General features: G+C 47.6%; 1 protein-coding gene across 1 annotated transcript in view; it reads right to left on the bottom strand.

The window, feature by feature from the left end:
* The window catches only part of LOC308523130 (uncharacterized protein), a 65422-nt gene extending 45756 nt beyond the window's left edge, over positions 1 to 19666 (bottom strand). The window contains exons 1-2 of the mRNA XM_081096812.1: positions 19429 to 19666; positions 17025 to 17114 (exon numbers count right to left, since the gene is read on the bottom strand). Coding sequence (XP_080952938.1) covers positions 17025 to 17114; positions 19429 to 19489 — 151 coding nt within the window. The 5' untranslated portion in view covers positions 19490 to 19666. The remainder of the gene's footprint in view (positions 1 to 17024; positions 17115 to 19428) is intronic.
* Positions 19667 to 20206: the final 540 nt, after the last annotated feature.

Here is a 20206-nt window from a genome sequence, read left to right on the forward strand (position 1 = left end):
TTTTTCTTTTTCTATCACCCTTTATATGCTAGTGTTTTTAAGCACATAAAAAGATGTTCAACTCCACTCACAATAAAAGGAATGCAAATTAAAACACTGAGATCATTTTTCACCCATCAGATTAACAAAACATGAAGAGTTTGGCAAGAGTCTATGGGCAGTGGGGTAGGGAAGTAGGCACTCTTGTGCACTGTGAAAGTGTAACTGGTAAAACCCCTTTGGTGGGCAGTTTGCACAATCAAAATGTTAAATGTGGTAAGAGGATTTAATTTAGAAATTTCATTTATAAGAATTTGTACTAGAGATAAAACTACTAGATATATATCCAATGCTCATTCCCTCCTTCTTTACAATAGAACCTGAGCAATGAGCCAAACTAAAAGACATTTCTCAGCCTCCCTTGAGATAGGGATGGCTGTTTGACACAGGTTTGGCTAACAGGATGTAAGGGAAAAAAATTGGAAGACTTACAGAAAATCCCCTTAAAAGAATAACAGACTCAGCCTGGCTGCAGTGGCTCAGTGGTTGAGCATTGATCTATGAACCAGGAGATCAAGGTTGCATACCTGGCCAGGGCACATACTCAGGTTGCAGGTTTGATCCCAAGTAGGGGGAGTGCAGGAGGCAGCCAATCAATGATTCTCATCATTCATGTTTCTATCTCTCTCTCCCTCTCCCTTCCTCTCTGAAATCAATAAAAATATTTTTTTAAAAGAATAACAGACTCAGCTGATGATACACCCTTCTCCCCAATGTTGCCTTGCCTCCTGCCTCCTGCCTCCAGCCTGGAATGTGGATGTGGTGGCAGGATATGGAGCAGCCTTCTTGTAACCACAAGAAAAAGGAGACTTTGCCATGATATCATTGAGCCACTAAATTAATGCCAGCATTTGCTTACCCCAGATTTCTCAGGACATGAGAAGAAATAAATCTCTGTATTGTTTGCATCTCTATTGTTTGAGCTTTCTCTTACATATAGCCAAAATTAATTCCTAAATGATGTTTCTAGATACAAATATATTTTTGTAGTATTGTTTATATTGCAAAATCCTGGAAACTTACTGAATACCCACTTGTAAGGAACCGGTTAATTAAATTATGGACATGCATATGATGGAATTCTATGAAACTGTATAAAAGAATGAGATTCTTTTTTTCAGTACTAAAAAGAATGGTCACCAAAATATTTATATTTTGAAAGAAAGATGTAAAAAGATAAATGTGTTAACATTTATATAAAATTACTTTCTTTATAGGCTTAGACATTTCCAGAATACATAAGAAACTGGTATGCCTCTGAGGATAGGGCCTCGGTAGCTAGGGATGAGGAGTGAGGGAGGACTCGCCATTCACCATACATCCTCTTGTACTGTTTGAAAGTCCACCGTGTGCATATTTTATCTTCTCAAAAAGTCAGTTAGTTTTGTACTGTTTTATCAGAAAGAGAGAGAGAGAGGGAGTGAGGAAGAGAAGAGGGAAAGCCAATGATTTCTGTACATTCTTTGCCTTTTGTCCTTTTCACTGAATGACCCAAGCCCATGGCCTCAACTGCCATATATATGTTAATGGGCCCAAACATGAATATCCAGTCATGAGCCCTAAACTAATGAGTGCCACACCAATCTATCTGACCATCCTCTGGACATCACCATATCGGGTCCCACAGGCACCCAGATTCAGCGTATCCAAACCTGCAATCCTGCTCCTCCCCCTGAGGCCTCAGCAATGTGCCCCAGCCTTCAGCCAGAGATGTCCACTCAGTGGCCCTGTCATCTGAAAGGAGGAATTGCTCTGAGTCATGTTTTCTACCCCCTGTCTCAAACCTCCCCCTCTCCCATCTGGTTTTCTTGGTCTCCCTAGAGGCCCTGCACTAGTCAGAACCATCCAAGAGCATAGCCAGATGCTGAAGTCCCAATTAGGGGGGACCTTCCTTGCCCCTCTGTAGCGTGCACCACTCTCATCACTTTTCGTTCGCTGTCTTCCCTCCTAGACTAGAATTCCTATGGGAATAGGGACCACTTCTATGTCTTTCTTTGCTAAATTCCTTGTATTAATAGCAGGGTCTGAAAGCAGGGGTCACACACCAATTGCACAAGCTAAAAGATGTGGCCATCATCTCACCCTCCACATCCAATCATGCCCCATCCACTCAACTCCCCGACTAGTCCCAAAACTATTCACCTCTCTCCACCTCTGAAGCCACTGTCCTAACCCAGGCCTTGTCACCTCTCCCCCAAATCATAGCCACCGTCCTCAACAGGACTTCCTAAGTCCAACTTGGACCCCCTGACACTGATGTCAGAATGGAATATGTAAAACGGTGATCTTGTCATGCCATCCACCAAATAAATAAGGAAGTACTATAAAGTCTCGTTGTTGTGTTCAGACCTATTGCAGCCTCTGGGCCTCCAAAGGCCCTCCCCTCTCGGAGCCTGACTCAAAGCCTTGGCCTCAGCCACATGGAATCATTGATATTTCCTCGAAAATGTCAATGCTTCAGATCTCTGTGTCTGCACTCACATTCCTTCTGTGCATGGAACACTGCCACCATTTCCCAGGACCATCCTTTAATGTCCCTTTTAGTTACATCATGAAAACTTAACTCAAGGTTACCTCCTCCAGAAAGCCATCCATGACATCCAGCCTGACAGAGGGTCAGTGTTTCTGCCTTGGGCCTGGGAGCTCCTATGGAAAGGGGTCATGTCTCACTTGACTTATATCCCTGTCTAGAAAAGTGCCTAGAAAAGTGTCTAGAAAAGTGCCTAATACACCGAAGGCTCTCAGTAAGTGTTTGTTGAATGGTCAAATAAATGAATGAGTTCTTGCTGGGATCAAATGAGGTTCATGTGAATTACCTGATACTATGCCAGGTATATGGTATCTACCCAACAAATTACCCAACAAGTTAACTTTCATTCCTTCCTTCTACTCTCCTGTGACTCAATTTCCCCCAGTCTTCCCAGCCCTTGGGTACAAGTGGGCCCCCTTGACAGGAAAGATGCATTTGCTGCTGGTGCTTGGCCCGCCTGCTTCTGAAGGACACCCCTACCCACCTTGCTTACTCAGTGACCCTGCAAGTCCCCAGAGGGTCTTACCCCTCAGCTACCTTCACCACATCACATCTTCCCTGTGTTTCCTCTTTTGCCCCAGCCCCACCTCCAGGACCCATGGAGTCAGTGTCACAGGACAGCACAGGTGACCCTGCCTAGAGTGCTGTTTCAATGCTCCTTGGCTTATGCTCACAGTCCCTCACTCCACCAGCCTCAGCCAGGGAGGGGTGCCCTAGACCACACTGCCCTCTCCATCCTGTCTTCTCTGCTCCCCTGAGCAGGCCCCTTCCTCTCACACCCAATGTGGGCTCCCTTACAGCCCCTGCCCCTCCCCAGCAGGTGCAGCCCATGGGCTCCAGGCACCCCCTTTGGCCTCTTCCTCTCCCAAGCTCTGGGGCTCACCCAGACCTCTCTGTGTCCATTTCTGCCCCTCAGACCTGGCCTTTGCTTCTGGGGCCCTGCCTGCACAGAGGGAGCTGAGGCCAGAATGCACAGAGTTGATTCTCATCGCTGCTTCCCTCCAAATCTGAACTTGTGACCAAGGGGAAAAAAATAAAAAGAAAAACAGGAGAGAGAGAGAGAGAGAGAGAGAGAGAGAGAGAGAGAGAGAGAGAGAAGGAGAGAGACGAAAACCATAGGAACAGGACGTCCTTTTCTGTTGCCTCTCCAATTCTGTCCTAAAAGAGGCTTTAATTGGTCAAACTATGTGTTTTTCACTGAAAGAAAATGCCATAAGTGAAATATGATTCACATTTGGCACAGCAGGCAGGGAAGAGGGACCTTGCCTTTGTAAGGTTCTTCAAAAGAAAATTGGGGTGGTGTGGGGAGAGCCCACACCCCCATGATCCACAGGGGGACAATGACACATCCCTAGGGGTTCCCTAGAGTCTGTGCCCTGCGTCAGGCCACAGTGGCCAGTACCATCTGCCCTCACTTCCTGGCTGGGCACCCTGTGCTGACCTCACACCGGCTGCCTGTACCCGGGGGATCTTGGGGGCCATAAGCAGAGGCCGGGAGGAAATTCCATCCCCCGAGCAGAGGAGGCACCGAGAGGCCAGTGTAGGCTGCAGAGGCAGGAGCGGCAAGCTCTGCTCTGCCCACACTCGCTCCCCTCTCCCGTCTCACCACGCGACAGCGTGCCATGTAGATCACCGTGCGAAGTCCCTCCAACAGAGGAGAGGCTCCCTGGCTATGGGAGACAAGAGTTGGAAACAAGAGATGTCACAAGTAGTCAGTTTAGTTAGGACATGTCACCTCCTCAGAAACAGTCCCTCCGGTAGCCAGGAGCTCTCAGATAAACTCACTACCTCACCCGAACCTGCCCCTCTGAGGCCTGGCGTGTCACCAGGAGAGTCCATGTCGCTCCCTTGAGATCTGAAAACCCCGAGGGAAGGGGCATATCCGTTCTCTAGAAGCTTGTGATGCGAAGAGCAGAGAATGAAGGACACAGGAAATCCGCCGTGTGTGTGTGAGGACAGAGGCAGGGGGAGGGGGAGAAGGGGGGCACGTGATGAGTGGAGAAAAGGTGAAGAATGCTCCAGAGAAGCAGAAAGGAGAAGCAGGGGGCCACCGCCCAGTCAACCCAGCTTCCCAGTAGGTCACAGAAGCCTGGGATCAGGGTGGACCAGAACAGTCAAGAAAGCCAAGACTTGAAGGGTCCTCCAAGGGAAGACCAATGGAGAGCAAACATCTCAGGTTGACAGCCTGGGCCAAGGCAAAAGGGAGCACCGTCCCGAGAAGACTCAAGTAAAAACTAATGCATTTCACCTGAGGAGAGAGAGGCCAGGGAGGTGTTCTCTGGCAAGCAGTTGGTTACATCCAGGAGCAAAGAGAGCTGGATCCCGGGGGGCGGGGGGAGGGGGGGCGGGTAGGGAGTTTCGCTGAGGAGAAGGAGACTAGAAATAGTGGGCCAAGGGGAGGGAGAGGCCAGCAAGTTGAAGCCAAGGCAAGTGAGCTGCGGGGCCAAGGAGGAGCAAAATGTGTCCAGAGGCCAATGGGAGCTGTTAGAAAGGTTGGCATGGCAGAAGGGACCCTGAAGACCAAGCGTGCACCTTACAGCTGTGCCTGGCGCCAGCCCTAAGAGATGAGCAGTTGAAGTGCCCGGCAGGCTTGTTAGTGTGCCTGGTGTCTTTGGACCCCTGCAAAGTCCTGGGACTACCTCTGCTCTCACCAGGATCTCGGTCTCAGGCTGCCATCCCATGCCTGATAATTGCTTTCCTCTTCAGAACCTGATATCCTGAAGAGGAAATGTTCTATCCAAGCAAATCTTCTAAAGTCTCTAGCCCAGCCTCTTGCCATATAGGCCCCACCAGGCAGCTCTCTCTCTCTCTCTCTCTCTCTCTCTCTCTCTCTCTCTCTCTCTCTCTCTTTCCTCCCCACCACCTCCCCTCCAATATGGAAACAGCCCCAGACAAAGAATTCAGGTCTGATCAGGGCTGGGGACAAGGCGATACCCACCTCTGAGCCTCTATGTCCTCCATGAGGAAAATGGGAGCCATAACCCAGCCCCGCCTATGTCACTTGGTGCCTTAGGATGGAACAAGGTAAATGCATAAAAAGCTCTTTGGAAACTTTCAAATGCTATGAAGGTTTATTATGATTATTATTCATGTCTGATTTCGCCGCCTCTATGGAGCCCAGCTCATGTTTGTGCCTACACGATGCCAAAACAACCAGTCAAATCCATCAAAAAGTCACTCAATTGGGTGGGAAAAAATGCAGGCAGTTCCTTTGCGTGCTATCAAAAAATAAAACCGCCAGCATATCGCTGGTGTTTTTGAGAATATGAAGTGGGTTGTTCTAGGCACTGTTTTTAGAGTTTTCAGGGGCTTTCACCTCCTATGAACCCCCAAAAAATGATGATGGAAAAAGTCAAGTCCCTCAATTGTTTCCCAGGAGTGTGTACGGCCTTGGGATGCAGGGTCATCCAGGAGGAAGAGAAGACAGAAATTCTTGCAGGGGAGAACCATCTTGTGTCACTCTTGATCCCCTAACTCACAGCAGGTCTTAGGCCAGTGGGGTGTCTTTTGTTTGTAAAGTCACCTTCTCCAGCTGAAAAGCAACTTTGATGCACCTCCCTACACAGTTACGGAAGAGAGAAGGAGATACCTAGACAGTCAGCCAAGCCAGCAAAGGCTAAAAGAGCACCGGCCCTGACCACAGGGTCTGGCACCCAAGAGATAGAGTTCAGGGGTAGGAAGGTTTGGCATCGGGGGGTGGGGGTGGGGGGCAGAGAGAAGATTCTGAGATAAGAACATGTGTTTAAAACACAAATGTCCCAAGAGGTTTGTTTTAGAGTGGCAAGTAACTCAAGCCAATTTGTTTTGCTCCATGTGAGCAATTCCACTAAGTGTGTTGGTAGGGGGAAATATGAAATCTAATTTTTTAAGAAGAGGGTTGGCTATCATCCATGAGTTTTATCTGTGCAGGCCTCTCCAGTGCCCCATTCTCATCAGGAGGCATCTGCCTCTAAGATGAAGTTTTCTGGATGGAAATGAGAATGTGTAAGTGAAAAGCCAAGTTGCATCCTGAATTTAATTCTGTCATTTAGCAAGTCTTTCCTGGGCTTCCATGCATTGCCAATCCCTGGCAGGGAGGGTGGGAGAGTGGAGGGTGGGGGACAGGGATTGGGGGAGTGAAGGAGGAGCAAGTATGAGAAGGGCTGAACAAGGTCTATGCCACAGGGTGGTAAGTGTTGAGAGCCAATTGTGGGTTGGAGTTGTCCCCACAGACAAAGTAGGCATTTTTAAATTTTATTTTTAATTGATTTTAGAGAGAGAAAGGGAAAGAGAAAGAAAGAGAAATACTATCAATTGGCTGCACACACACACACCGACTGGGGATCCAAACCATGGCCTGGGCATGTGCCCTGACCAAGAATGGAACTGCCACCTTTTGTTGTAGGGACCACACTCCAACCAACTGAGCCACCTGGCCAGGGCCAAAGTAGGTCTTAAGATAATATTGAAAACATTTGGGGAAACAGTAAAGTATCTCTATCCAAATGTATGTCTTGATGAGTATTAACATACTCTTTGAAATGGGACTGGAAAGATGATAAATGTGGTAGATACTGTCAGTGTACCCTTAACCCATCTATTTCATAACTTCCACCTGCCAGCACCTGCAACCTTTTTTTTAGGTGCTCCCTTGGGCTGCATAAGCAAGAAACAGGCTACAGTGACAAGGAATTAACATCTATCCTAACAGCCATACCAATGACTGATGAGAATGGCTGTATAGATACCACAGCCCCTCACCCCACTTGGGATAACTGAGTTTCCTGTTCTTCCATGGTCTCCCAGAGCTCCCAGGAGGATCAAGCCCCAGTTGCCCACAGTAGTAACTGGTTTGATAACTCACCTTGCCTTATCTGTCTCACTCCCCCACTCCTTAACTGGTGTTTCCTTAGATCACCTCCCAAATAAACTACTTGTACTGGAATCCTTGTCTCAAGAGTCTACTTCTTAGGGTACCCTAACGGAAATTATACATGCATTCTTATCATCCTTTCAAGTTTAATTCTATATCTTTTTTCCTATTTAATCTTCCAGCAGCATAAGGACATGGGAATTGTTCTCATTTTTCAGAGGATGAAATAGAGACCCTGAAAGTTAAGGTAACCAGCTGCAGATCACATAAGGAGTAACTGACATACCCTGGGTTATGTTTAACATCCTATTTTCTGACTCTCAGTCTGATGCTCTCTCTACCACACCACTGCCTCTGGCCATCCCATCTCTAAGGAAACCCTGCACAGTAACATGATCCTAACATTCACATTGGCAGTGTCCTTGCAGGCGGGGACAATGTATGGAATGATGCATTTCCTAGACTTTGCATATCTAGCTATCTATATCAGGGGTGGGCAAACTTTTTGACTCGAGGGCCACAATGGGTTCTTAAACTGGACTGGAGGGCCAGAACAAAAGCATGGATGGAGTGTTTGTGTGAACTAATATAAATTCAAAGTAAACATCATTACATAAAAGGGTACGGTCTTTTTTTTTTTTTTTTAGTTTTATTCATTTCAAACTGGCCGGATCCGGCCTGCGGGCCGTAGTTTGCCCACGGCTGATCTATATAATAAAAGCCTAAGCAACAGTTACAGCAGAATGACCAGAATGACCGGTCGCTATGATGAGCACTGACCACAAGGGGGCAGACACTCAATGCAGGAGCTGCCCCCTTGGTGGTCAGTGCACTCCCACAGGGGGAGCGCTGCTCAGCTAGAAGCTGGGCTTACAGCTGGCAAGTGCAGCGGTGGTGGCGGGAGCCTCTCCTGCCTTCACAGCAGCGCTAAGGAGCAGCAAGCCAAGTGGTAAGGAGCAGTGAGCTGGTGGGTAGTAAGGAGCAAGGGGTCCTGGACATCCCCCAAGGTGTCCTGGACTGCAAGAGGATGCCGGCCGGGCTGAAGGACCACCCCCCCAACCCCGCAGTGCACAAACTTCATGCACTAGGCCTCTAGTAGATAACATAATCCTGTTACTCTTACATATGAACAACTTAGTGAAACCAAGAATTCTTCGGTCACAATCCTAGACTTCTGCTGCTAAATAATTCCCAAAGTAGTGAGAATTATCTGTGGATATTAATAGAGGCATAATATTTATTATTGGGCTGTGTGAATAAATAAAGATAAACAATTTATTTTTTACTAAAGCAATGGGCTTTGCAAATTTCAAAAGGAAGTATATCGTTTATAGCACTTTGCAAGTATGCATCTGTCAGTGCATATCCCTCAGAGTCTCCCAGGACGATGATAGACATAACATCTGCTTAAGAAATGATGCTGTAGCATTTGCCCCACTTTCTTTCTCAGGGAGAAATTAGTCCAAACTGATTTACTTTTCTCAGTACACCCGAAGTGCAAAATCTTCACTCAGCTACACTGAAATATCAGGGTCTCACTCAGACTGGCACAAGGCAGACATGCTAATTCACCTAAAATGCACATCTTCAGGATGTGGGTGGGGGGAGGAAAGCGGAGTACAGGGAGAAAACCCACAAAGACATGGAGAGAATGTGCACACCCTATGCAGACAGTGGCCCTGGCCAGGAACCGATTTTTTTTTTTTCAATGGTATTACCATCTATAATCCTTAAGTTTGCTAATCAGCTGACCTTAAAACAAGACGAGTATTCTTTGTTAAGCAACAAAGATGTATTTCTCACAGTTCTGGAGGCAGAAAGGCCAAGACCAAGGCGCCAGCAGAGTCAGTGCCTGGTGAGGGCCCACTTGTGCTTGCAGACAGCTGCCTTCCGGCTGCCTCTTCACGTGGCTAAGAGAGAGGGAGGAAGCAAGCTCTTCCATGTCTCTTCTTCCAGGAGCACTATCGCCCCTTGAGGGCTCTACTTCATGAACTAATTCCCTCCCAAAGGCCTCATCTCCATATACTATCGCATTGGGGATTCGGGTTTTAACATATAAAGTTGAGAGTAACCAGTCAGTCCTGAGCAGAAGGTAAGCCAAAAGCTAATTTTTAAAATGGTTAACAATAAAGGGAAAGAGAGAACTTGGAAGATGGAATGGAATTTTGCAATCATGTGTTTTATATCATTTTTTTAAATAAGTTGTGCAAAAAGGAATCAAAGCATCTCTAAAAGTAAAAGAAGTAAGCTGAGCCCTGGCCAGTGTGGCTCAGTTGGTTGGAGCATCATCCTGTATACCAGAAGATGGCGGGTTCAATTTCCGGTCAGGACACATACCTAGGTTGTGGAATCAATCCACTGTCCAGGCACGATTGGGAGGCAACAGATCAATGTATCTCTTACATCGATGGTTTTTTTTCCTCTCTCTCTCTATCTCAATCTCTATCTCCCATCTCTCTTCCTCTCCACCTTCCTCCTTCTCTAAAATCAATTTTTTTAAAAGAAATTGTTTTTTAAGAGTCATAATAATAGGCTGAAACAAATGAACCAATTGTATATAAAGTTGGAATAATCATACCGAGAATAATTATTCCAAATGACTTAGAAACAATATTTTGACTAAACATCGCTAGTGAGTTACATTCTGAGGACCAAATGAACCACAAAGAAATCTTAAACTGTACCTGGTAGTCTTATTGTTGGCCATACAGTTAGTGTATTTCTTGTATTGGGGCTGTAACAAATAACCATAAATTTACTGGTTTAAAACAACACAAATTTATAATTTTATCCTTCTGCAGGTCAGAAGTCTGAGATGGTCTCACTGGGTTGAAATCAAAGCGTCAGCAGAGTGTGTTCACTGCTAAAGACTCTAGGAGAGATGTCTTCTTGCCTTTTCCAGCTTCTGGAGGCTGCCCACAGTCCCTGGCTTGTGGGCCCCTTCCACCTTCAAAACCAGCCAAGGCCACTCTAATCTTTCCGCCATCATCCTGGTTCTAACGCTTCCGCATTCCTTGTCCACATTTAAGAACCCTGTGATGACACTGGACCCGCTTGGGTAATGGAGGACACTCTGCTTGCCCAGGACTGGGCAACTGAGACCGTCCAGATGCCCAGTGGGAGTCTCCAATGGGACAGGAATAGAGCAATTCTGTTTCTTGGTCTACATGATGGTTGCACGGGTGAGTTTACTTTATGAAAATTCAGGAAGCTATTAACCTATGACCTGTGCATTTTTCTCTGCATACATTATATTTGAATAAAAAGTTTACTTGAAAACATTCCATTGTGTGGAATATTTGCAATTGAACACAGACACCTTTCTGTGGCCCCCAGCTCCCTCTCTAGCTGCAATTCGTGCCCTCGATCCTCATTCTCTATGCTCTAAGCTCACTAGCCTTCATTTTGTGCCAGGAATGGCAAGATTTTCCTGGTCTGAGACTTTTCTACATGTTTTTCTTCTGCCTGAGGTGAGAAGTACCAGATCCTCATGGATCTGGTACTTCTAAAAATTTAGTCTTGGTTGAAATGGCACCCTCTCAGAGAGGCCTGGCCTCACCATTCTACCTAAGTTGCCCCATCCCCTCCGTGATCCTGTCACAGTGCCCTGTGCATTCTTCATTTCACTAGATTCATTGCACTTTTGTTTTTTGGTGTTTTATTAAATAAAATTTTTAAAAATATACTTTATTGATTTTTTTTACAGAGAGGAAGGGAGAGGGATAGTTAGAAACATCAGTGAAGAGAAACATTAATCAGCTGCCTCCTGCACACCTCCTACTGGGGATGTGCCCGTAACCAAGGTACATGCCCTTGACTGGAATCGAACCCGGGGCCCTTCAGTCCGCAGGCCAACGCTCTATCCACTGAGCCAAACCAGTTATGCCTGCACTTTTGTTTTTGTCAGCTATCTCCCATGATAGACTATAAGATCTATTAAAGTCAAGGCCAGATCTTACTCAACATTTTACCCACAGTGACCAATAGAGTGATTGATAAATAATGTACATGTATAATACATATTTGTGGTGTGAGGAAATGAAGAAATGGAAGGCAATGCTCAACCCAAGAGTGAAGCATTGTGGCCAAACAGTAAGTGAGGTTTTGTTGGCAGAATCTTGTGGTTCCCCATGCAATCATCCTAGATAAGCAATAACTGGAGACTGGATTATAGTTACTCCTCCAGCCAAACTTTTAAGCAGAAGAAAATGCATTCAACAGCACAATGAAAGGAACAATGGTCCTATCATACTTGCCCTCTCCTCACCCCTACCAGCCTGGGAGATGGGTGGATCCAGCATCTTGATTCCTAATACAATGGCACAGGAGTAGTTCTGGGTTGTCAGAGGATGCAACTGTCAGAGCATCTTTGTGTGCAGGTGTGACGGCGCTTTTCTCACACAGCAGGGAGAGACTGCAGGCTGTAATTTCTCCCTAGCCCCTATTATCAAAGCCACATCACTTTCTCCCAACCTTAGAATATATCTAAAAGTCCACACCCCACCCCCCGCCAAAGGTGCCAGGTACAGCTGAGGAAGCTCTCTTAATGCCAAAAAAGATGTTAAGAAAGTAGGAAGTGCCCTAGCCAGTTTGGCTTAGTGGATAGAGCGTCGGCCTGTGGGCTGAAGGGTCCCAGATTTGATTCCAGTCAAGGGCACATGCCCGGTTGTAGGCTCAATCTCCAGTAGGGAGCGTGCAGGAGGCAGCCCATCAATGATTCTCTCTCATTATTGATGTTTCTGTCTCTCTCTCCCTCTCTCTTCCTCTCTGAAATCAATAAAAATGTATATATTTTTTTAAGTAGGAAGAGATGGGGCCAACTTCACTAAATCAGCCCTTCTTGGTAACCTACTTTCAGAAAGAGGCTGCTGGCCAACCTCCTTCCTCCCCTGCCCACAGCCCAACCCCTGAGTACTCTCTACCACAGTCTGGCCCTCACTCCGCCTATCACTTGACCCTCACTCTTCCCACAGCCTGATCCCTCAGCCTGGCCTCAGATGGATGCCCTAATCCCAGGCACAAACAGTCTTGTCCTTTAACGTACATATTCTTTCCTTACCCAGACTGTGAACTTTCTAGGGCAAGAAACCAATCAATCCCCAGAGACTGAATATACAAATATATAATGGCCAGACCATATATAACAATAGAACTATGTCCCACAATCTGTAGCTACCAGCCCAGGAAACCAAAACACCTACAGCAATCAGCCCAGAACAGCCAGGAATTAGTAAACGACTTCTATTTTCTTTATTTTTTGTACCTGCTTCCAACTCAGGGCCAATCAGAGAAAGGCAAATATGCCCCCCAAACCCCAGCCCTGCCTCATCCCCCTTGTCCTTCCAACTGCTCCCCCTCCATATCCCTCTTAACTCTGCCCTCCTCTTTTCCTGTCCAGCCCCTACTCTTTCCCAAGAACTCCTAAGATCCTGAAATGCCAGTTGCCTCTAAAGATACATCCCTTCCATGAACCAGTTATGTAGGAAATTGTATACTTTAAACCTTGGGATGGAGCTTAATTAAAAACTATAGTTAAGGATTTCCCTAAACCCAGACAAGACCAGCAACTATTCATAGAAGAATTTAGAATTCTTTTGACTACATATGAACGAGGGTCACCTGATCTATATCAATTTTACATGAACTGACATAAATTCCTGTTTCCACAATAAACCTGAAGATCAATAACAGGCCCAGAAGTAGGGCAAAACCTCCTAAAAGCCATATCAAAATGGATGACAAGAAAGGGATGACTCACAAATTCAGGAATAGGTTTAGACTAAAAAACATAAAAATGACTGAAGAGGCTGCATCTGCCCATAAAGAAGTTGCTGCCACCTTTGCAGCAGAGTTGAAGAAGTTGCTTGAAGTTCGGTACTATCCACAATTTCAGGCATCCACTGGGGGGCTTGGGACATATCCTCTGTGGATAAGGGGCGGGGGGACTACTGTAATTCAACTATATGCCAGAAGAATTATTTCTTGAGGTTCCAAAGGACTTTTCTATCACAATGAGGTTGTGTCTGCTGTGATATCCCGTACCTTCTCCATTATATTTGATGCATACACCAGGAAAAGGTCTTGACACTGTTTGTGACACTCGAAAGGAAATGCTTTGGCAGATCATTGTAGCAAACAAGGTACATTCGTTTCCTGTTGGTGCTGTAACAAAATAACACAAACTAGTGGCTTAAAACAAGAGAAATTTATTCTCTCACAGTTCTGGGGCCAGAAGTCCAAAATTCAAGGTGTCAGCAAGGCTGCGTTCCTGCCAAAGGCTCTAGGGGAGAATGCATTCCTTGCCTCTTCCAGCTTCTGGTGGCTGCCGGCAATCCTTGGCCTTCTTTGGTTTGTAGTCACATTACTTCAATCCCTGCCTCTGCCTTCACATCACTTTCTCCTCTGGGTCTGGATCTCATCTGCTCCTGGCTCACTCAGGTAAGGATACTTGTCAATGAACTCAGGGTCCACCTGGATAATCCAGGATGCTCTCCTCATCTCTAGATCCTCAACTTAATTGCATCTGCAGAGACGCTTTTCCTAAATAATGTAACATTCACAGGTTCCAGGGATTAGCACATGGACATATGTCTGGGTGGTGGTGAGGCCACCATTCAACCCACTATACAAGGTTATGATCCTAACTAAACCACCAAAGAACAGATCTCTGGAGGGATTCAAAGAAGCCAATATAAAATACCAACATTTAGCCTCTGGTTTTCAAAATAGAAAATGGAAAAAAAAAATATGGTTGTGACCTTTACTCACATAATCTATCACTCTCAAGGTGGCCAGTTGGTAGAACCAGATGTTTTCAAAGGATATTAAGTGGGTGAGTCATTAATTCTCCTCCACTATGGATGTATAGACCAGAGCAGCCTTATTCCCAGATCAAAGCATGCACAGGGTCCATGCATGACTACCTTCCTTCAAAGGCCTGAGGCCCTAGCCAGGGGTCCTCAAACTTTTTAAACAGGGGGCCAGTTCACTGTCCCTCAGACCGTTGGAGGGCCGGACTATAGTTTAAAAAAAACTATGAACAAATTCCTATGCACACTGCACATATCTTATTTTGAAGTGAAAAAACAAAACGGGGCCAAAACCGGTTTGGCTCAGTGGATGGAGCGTCGGCCTGCAGACTGAAAGGTCCCAGGTTCGATTCCGGTCAAGGGCATGTACCTGGGTTGTGGGCACATCCCCAGTGGGAGATGTGCAGGAGGCAGCTGATCGATGTTTCTCTCTCATCGATGCTTCTAACTTTCTATCTCTCTCCCTTCCTCTCTGTGAAAAATCAATAAAATATATTTTAAAAAAAACAAACCGGAACAAATATTATTTGCATGTGGCCCGCAGGCCGTAGTTTGAGGACCCCTGCCCTAGACAATAACCCAAGCCAAGAACTACAAGCACAGGTTAGGCACGTTCTATTCCCTCTTTGGGAGCAGGGGCATGTAGCACTCTAATCCAGATCCCCATTGGTGCCCCTCAGAAGCACTCCTCCTAGGAGAAAGGTGCCCATTCATGCCGTAGAGCAGCCGTGGGCAAACTACGGCCCGCGGGCCGAATCCGGCCCGTTTGAAATGAATAAAACTAAAAAAAAAAAAAGACCATACCCTTTTATGTAATGATGTTTACTTTGAATTTATATTAGTTCACACAAACACTCCATCCATGCTTTTGTTCCGGCCCTCCGGTCCAGTTTAAGAGCCCATTGTGGCCCTCGAGTCAAAAAGTTTGCCCACCCCTGCCCTAGAGTCATGCCCTAGACAGACCAAGTTCCCTAGAATGTACGAAAGCCATCCCAGTCATCTCTTGCAAAAAGGCTGACACTCTGGGACACAGACATATAGTCTAACCCTCAGTGACACTCAGATACACAGTCCTTCATACTTTCATTCATTTGTTGGTTCACACTTTCATTCACTGACTCAACAAACATTCACTGAGCAACTTCAAGAGGCCAGCACTGCACTAGCGACTGAGCACAAAAAGGCAAAATGCCACCGTCACTGGAAAGCCCTAGAAAGTCGCTATCTCCAGGTATCACAGGAAAACACTGGAATTACTAAATACCGCTCTACCGAGGAATAAGTCAAAGGGGGCCCAGACTGGGAGGTAAATGGGATTTCTGCAGACACTTAATGGTCATGTGGGACCAAGTTATCACCATTTTACAAATGAAGGTTTAGAAAGATTAAGTGATGAACGCACGAGGAGAGAGAGAGGGAGAACTGGCAGGATCTCAAGAATAAGGCATAGCGAACACTGAAGGGGGGAGGCCAGCCTCACCTAATTTTTTTTCCTGGGACACTTGGGATTTTTTGCTTCCTCCATCTTTCCATTCCTCCAGGGAATTATTCAAAAGAAATCCTCTTTTCTTCACTTTCTTCTCCAGAGATTGAATCTTGGCCCAGGAGAAAGGAAATGGAAAATGGCTCCGGGCCATCTCATTTGTGAGCTGGAGGGCGGACATCCCAGCAGGAGCTGTCTCAGCCTCCCTAATTGGGTTTGGAGTCATGCAACCCTGCTTGGCCTAGCAACTTGATTATAGGCCACTTCCTCTGCGTTGACTGACTTATTTTAATTCTGTGTTAGGAAATCTCCCTCATTTGCATTTGCTGCTCCATTTGGGGGTCAGAGAATTTGTCAGGTTAGCAAAGTTTATCCCTGGAACTCCCTCATCTTTCTTTTCATTACCACAGAATATCCCTATGGAACATCTTCCCCACTCGTCCCAGCTCCCCATCTTACAATAATCAGATCTCATGGGACGGGAAGAGATACCAATCTTGTATGTCACCTCTACCAGGAGGTCAAAGAATTTGTGATGTAATGAAAAACACTGGTTCTTGGAGTTAAATAACCCAAATTATAAAGGTGGAATTTCAAGCACTAATAAAGAGATTCCCATTGTCACTAGATGGATTCTACCAGAGAGGGACTGCTTACTCTCCATGAAGGTTAGAGCAATGCTAGCTGAAACTCCACTGCCCACCTCAACTCTCCTTTTGCATTCCGAGAGCTGAGTGCATTGAATTGTCATTGTCACCAGCTCATTCCCAAATGCCATTCCCGTTCTGACCCTTTTTTAATAAGCCATGCTAGAAATATGCTTGTTGGGCCAGGTCTGCTGGGTAGAGTGTAAACTGGAACGTCAGAACAACCAATCTATGTGCTCTTTTCATAATCTATCCATCAGGCATCACCTAACTAATGTTCAGGTTGAGTCTTCCTGCAACTCTTCCTGTCCTGCAGCCTGGACAGGCTGGATCGCCATCAAATAAATCTATTCCCCTTTTTCTCTGGGCACTTGGCTGAACCACATTTCCCCCTTGCATCTAAGTGGAGGCATGGCCTTGGACACAGGTGGTGTGCTTGCCTCCTAAAACGTCTATGTAACCCTCCACATTCCCCATTGGTTCTTGGGGCCTTTAAATACAGACCATCTAGAGGAGGACTCCAGGCCCTTGGAGAATTCCCAGGCTCTAGGCAACAGTGACGCCACACATTAGAAGGAGCGTGGATCCCTGAGTTGCCCTTGCCCCCTGGAGCTCTGTCCACCAGAGCTGCCGGAGTAAATGAGAAATAAAGTTTTTAACTCACCGTAACTAATCTCTGCCCCACTCTGAGTTTTCCGCCCTAGTGGTTCTTCCAAATGTATCCAGTATCCTGCTTCCCAGCTTATTTCCTCTCCTTGAAGAAAAAAAAAGAAAAAGAAAAAAGAATATCTCTTAGGAGCAAACACAGTTGCAAGCAGTCACCCCAAGGTTCTCCCGAGCAGTGGGCTGCTTGCCAGACTCTGAGTAGGACTATCATTCCATTGGACCCATCCCGTCTCTACCATGATGGGAAATATAGTCACTAACTTCCGACTCCATTAATTTTAGGCAAAAATTAGCATAAATAATCAAATCATAAACTGGCCTCAAGTCCCCTGCAGCCTCACTGATGGTGCTGGGAGGATGGATTGCGAAGTTTCTCCTTCCTGCAGAAACAACGTGCTTTCCCCACATACTCCCTAACCCCGAGTTCCTCACTCTGGAACTTCACAGGTGGCCTGTTCTGAGCACCACTCTGCTGTCCTGGGAGAGGGTAGCACTGAGCCCTCACCCCTTCACCCAGCCCTGACCACAGTGTGTATCTGGTGCAAATGGCACAATTAGGGGCATCGGGAAGGCTTAGGTTGTGGGTTAGGTTGTAGCCAGGGGTAAGTCAGACCACAGGAAGCTTAAAAGTCAGACGAGGGCGACAGAACCCTTTGCAACTGAAGATTGGGATGGAAGTCCACGTTCTTCATAGGCACTGACCCCAGGAAGTGGCAGCTTTAGCCATGCTTGCCAGTGACATGCATGATTTTGTACCCTTTCAGGCTCGGCTGCTATTCAGAGGTGAGGAGGTACTGGAAGAGTTTGGATTTGGGTTTTCTTTGAAGATTTAATTGAAGACCATCTCCAGGACCCAGATATACAACCCAGAGGAAACTTGTCCATCACAATGGAACAGCTTTCCTCCTAACTCTTTTGGGTAGCACTCCCTGCTGTTTCAATGTGAGCCTCGGGGTGGTAGGAACTTTGCTTTATTCAACATTATATCCCCAGTGCCAGGAACAGTTCCTGGCATAAGCTGGGGCTTCGTTAACTTGTGTTGAATGAATAATAAAGGTTGCCCAGGCTTGGTGGGGTGGAAGGGAGCTGGGGGTTGACTGGCTCATCCCCACAAGCAGGATTCCTGTCAGGAACGCCTTCTCCATCAGCATTCTTTTTCATGCAGCATCTGACTCTGACAGTGCAAACTGCCTGCGCCATCTTCACCGGAGAGGAATAGCCCCTTCATGACCTCGTCCTTCAAGCCTCCTCTTCAGGGGCTGGAGTTGAGGTTTATCAGCCTAGGAGTTAACGTACTCGTACGTGTAGGATGAACCTTTCCTGTTTCTTTACTCTCGCTCTAAAGGGGTCTGAGCAGGGGGAGGAGATGAGCACAGGTGTTTAGTTTTCCATTTTAAATGGAAGCCGTACCCCTGGATCACAAAGAGCCCAAGGGCCAGTGGGGTCTCCAGGCTCACCTTGCTTTCATTTCATCTCTGGTCAATTATCCAAGACCCAAGTGAAGATGGCAGACGTAATGGGGAAACTTGGGAAGGGCGCTGGAAGAGCTATATCTAAACTATGACTAGAACAGCTTTGGCTTCCTGGGCTGGGGAAACGGGCAGGGAGTCCAAGGGGTTACCCCTCTCTCAACATTTCTGTTTCTTCTTCAAAGCACCTTCTCATCTAGGTCTTGTAGACATCCTGCCCGTGTCATCCACAGCCAGTGGGTACCAAGGCCGTGAGTTCTCCACCTCCTCCCAGACCCCTCTCCAACAGGCTCTCATCTCCCCAGCATGGCACGAGCCTTCCTCATGCTGCTGGTACACAATGATGCTATCCTCCCTGCAACTCCCCCTTCCCCTGCCACCTAGAGTGCCCAGCACAGGGCCCACCCCATGACAGCAGCGTGGCCAAGTTATTTATTTCGGTCTAATGAGTAATCTCTTTTTATCTCTCCCTACCCAGTCCGACCTAGTCAGCAGAGGCTCCTCAAACCCTCCCCTCCACCTCTGTCCAGGGTTTGTACCAGTTCTGTGACCCTTTCTGCCTTCTATGCTCCCTGTTCAAACCTTGCCCTACCAAGCCCCATTCAGCTAGCAAACGCAGGCCAGCTCTGAGGCCTTAACACATTAGCTCATTGTAACGCCATTAAGTAGACACTACTCTTAGCCTCATTTTACAGATGAGGAACTGAGGCACAAGGAAGTCAAACAGCTAATCTGAGGTGGAGCCTAGATCCGGAGCCAGACTGTCTGCAGCCTCCGCCCCCACCTTAACCATCTACCAAGTGCTCTTTTCCACCCTCCAGCACTTCAACCCTCCCGCCCCAGAAGGGAGCCGCTTATTTAGTGTAGCAAGGACTTTTTTTCTGACGTCTGACGTGGAGCAAAGTAACAGTGCAGAAGTTAGTATATGCAAACCCATGTGTCCTGGTCGGGCTCCCAGGTCTGTCACCATATAGCCTCTTGTTTCTTCGCCCATCCCAAGCCGGGACAGGCATTTGGCCCACTCCCGGGCTCTCTCCTCGCCACCGCACTGGACAGAGGTGTTTAAGACCCTCCCCTGTCCAGTGGCCTGAGAGAAAGAAGAGGTGCGACAGATCCATCCAGGGAGTCCCAGGAGGGGACTCACCACGCCATTGCGCGGTTCAGTCCGCCGTCCCCCAATCCCAGGCGCCTGCTGCTCCCTGGCGGCCAAAGCCGGGAGCCCGGGGACCCGAGAATCGCTCCTTCTACACTCCGCAAACCCAAGGGCACCAGCAAGTGACCGAGAGGTTGGGAAAAGGGCAGGAGGAAGGGGGACACAGCTGAGGGTAAAGGGAGTGGAGCCGGGGAGGGTCGAGGGAGGGATCGCGGAGCTGACCTCGAGGAGAGAGGGCGGCCGTGGACACCCGCCGCGAGGCTGGGGTGGCTGCCGCGGGCTGGAGTGCGCGGCGGCGCCCCACATCCTCCGCACCCCCGCTTGGCTGGAGCGCACAGCCCCTACCCGCGGCGAATGTGGCGTCCCCACGCCCCCGCGCCGGCCGCCCCCTCGCCGTCCCCGCGCCGCCCCTCCTCCGTCCCGCCCCCCGCGCCCAGTCGCGAGCGCCGCAGTGGCCGCCGCCTGCACCGCCCGGGCGGGGAGCCGGCGCTGTACCCGCTCGCCTAGGCGCTCAGAGCGGCTCGCCGGCGGCCCGGCTCTCCCGCCCGACTCCACGCC

This window comes from Myotis nattereri (assembly GCF_964212035.1).
Source record: "Myotis nattereri genome assembly, chromosome: 8".
NCBI classification, from domain to species: Eukaryota; Metazoa; Chordata; class Mammalia; order Chiroptera; family Vespertilionidae; genus Myotis; species Myotis nattereri.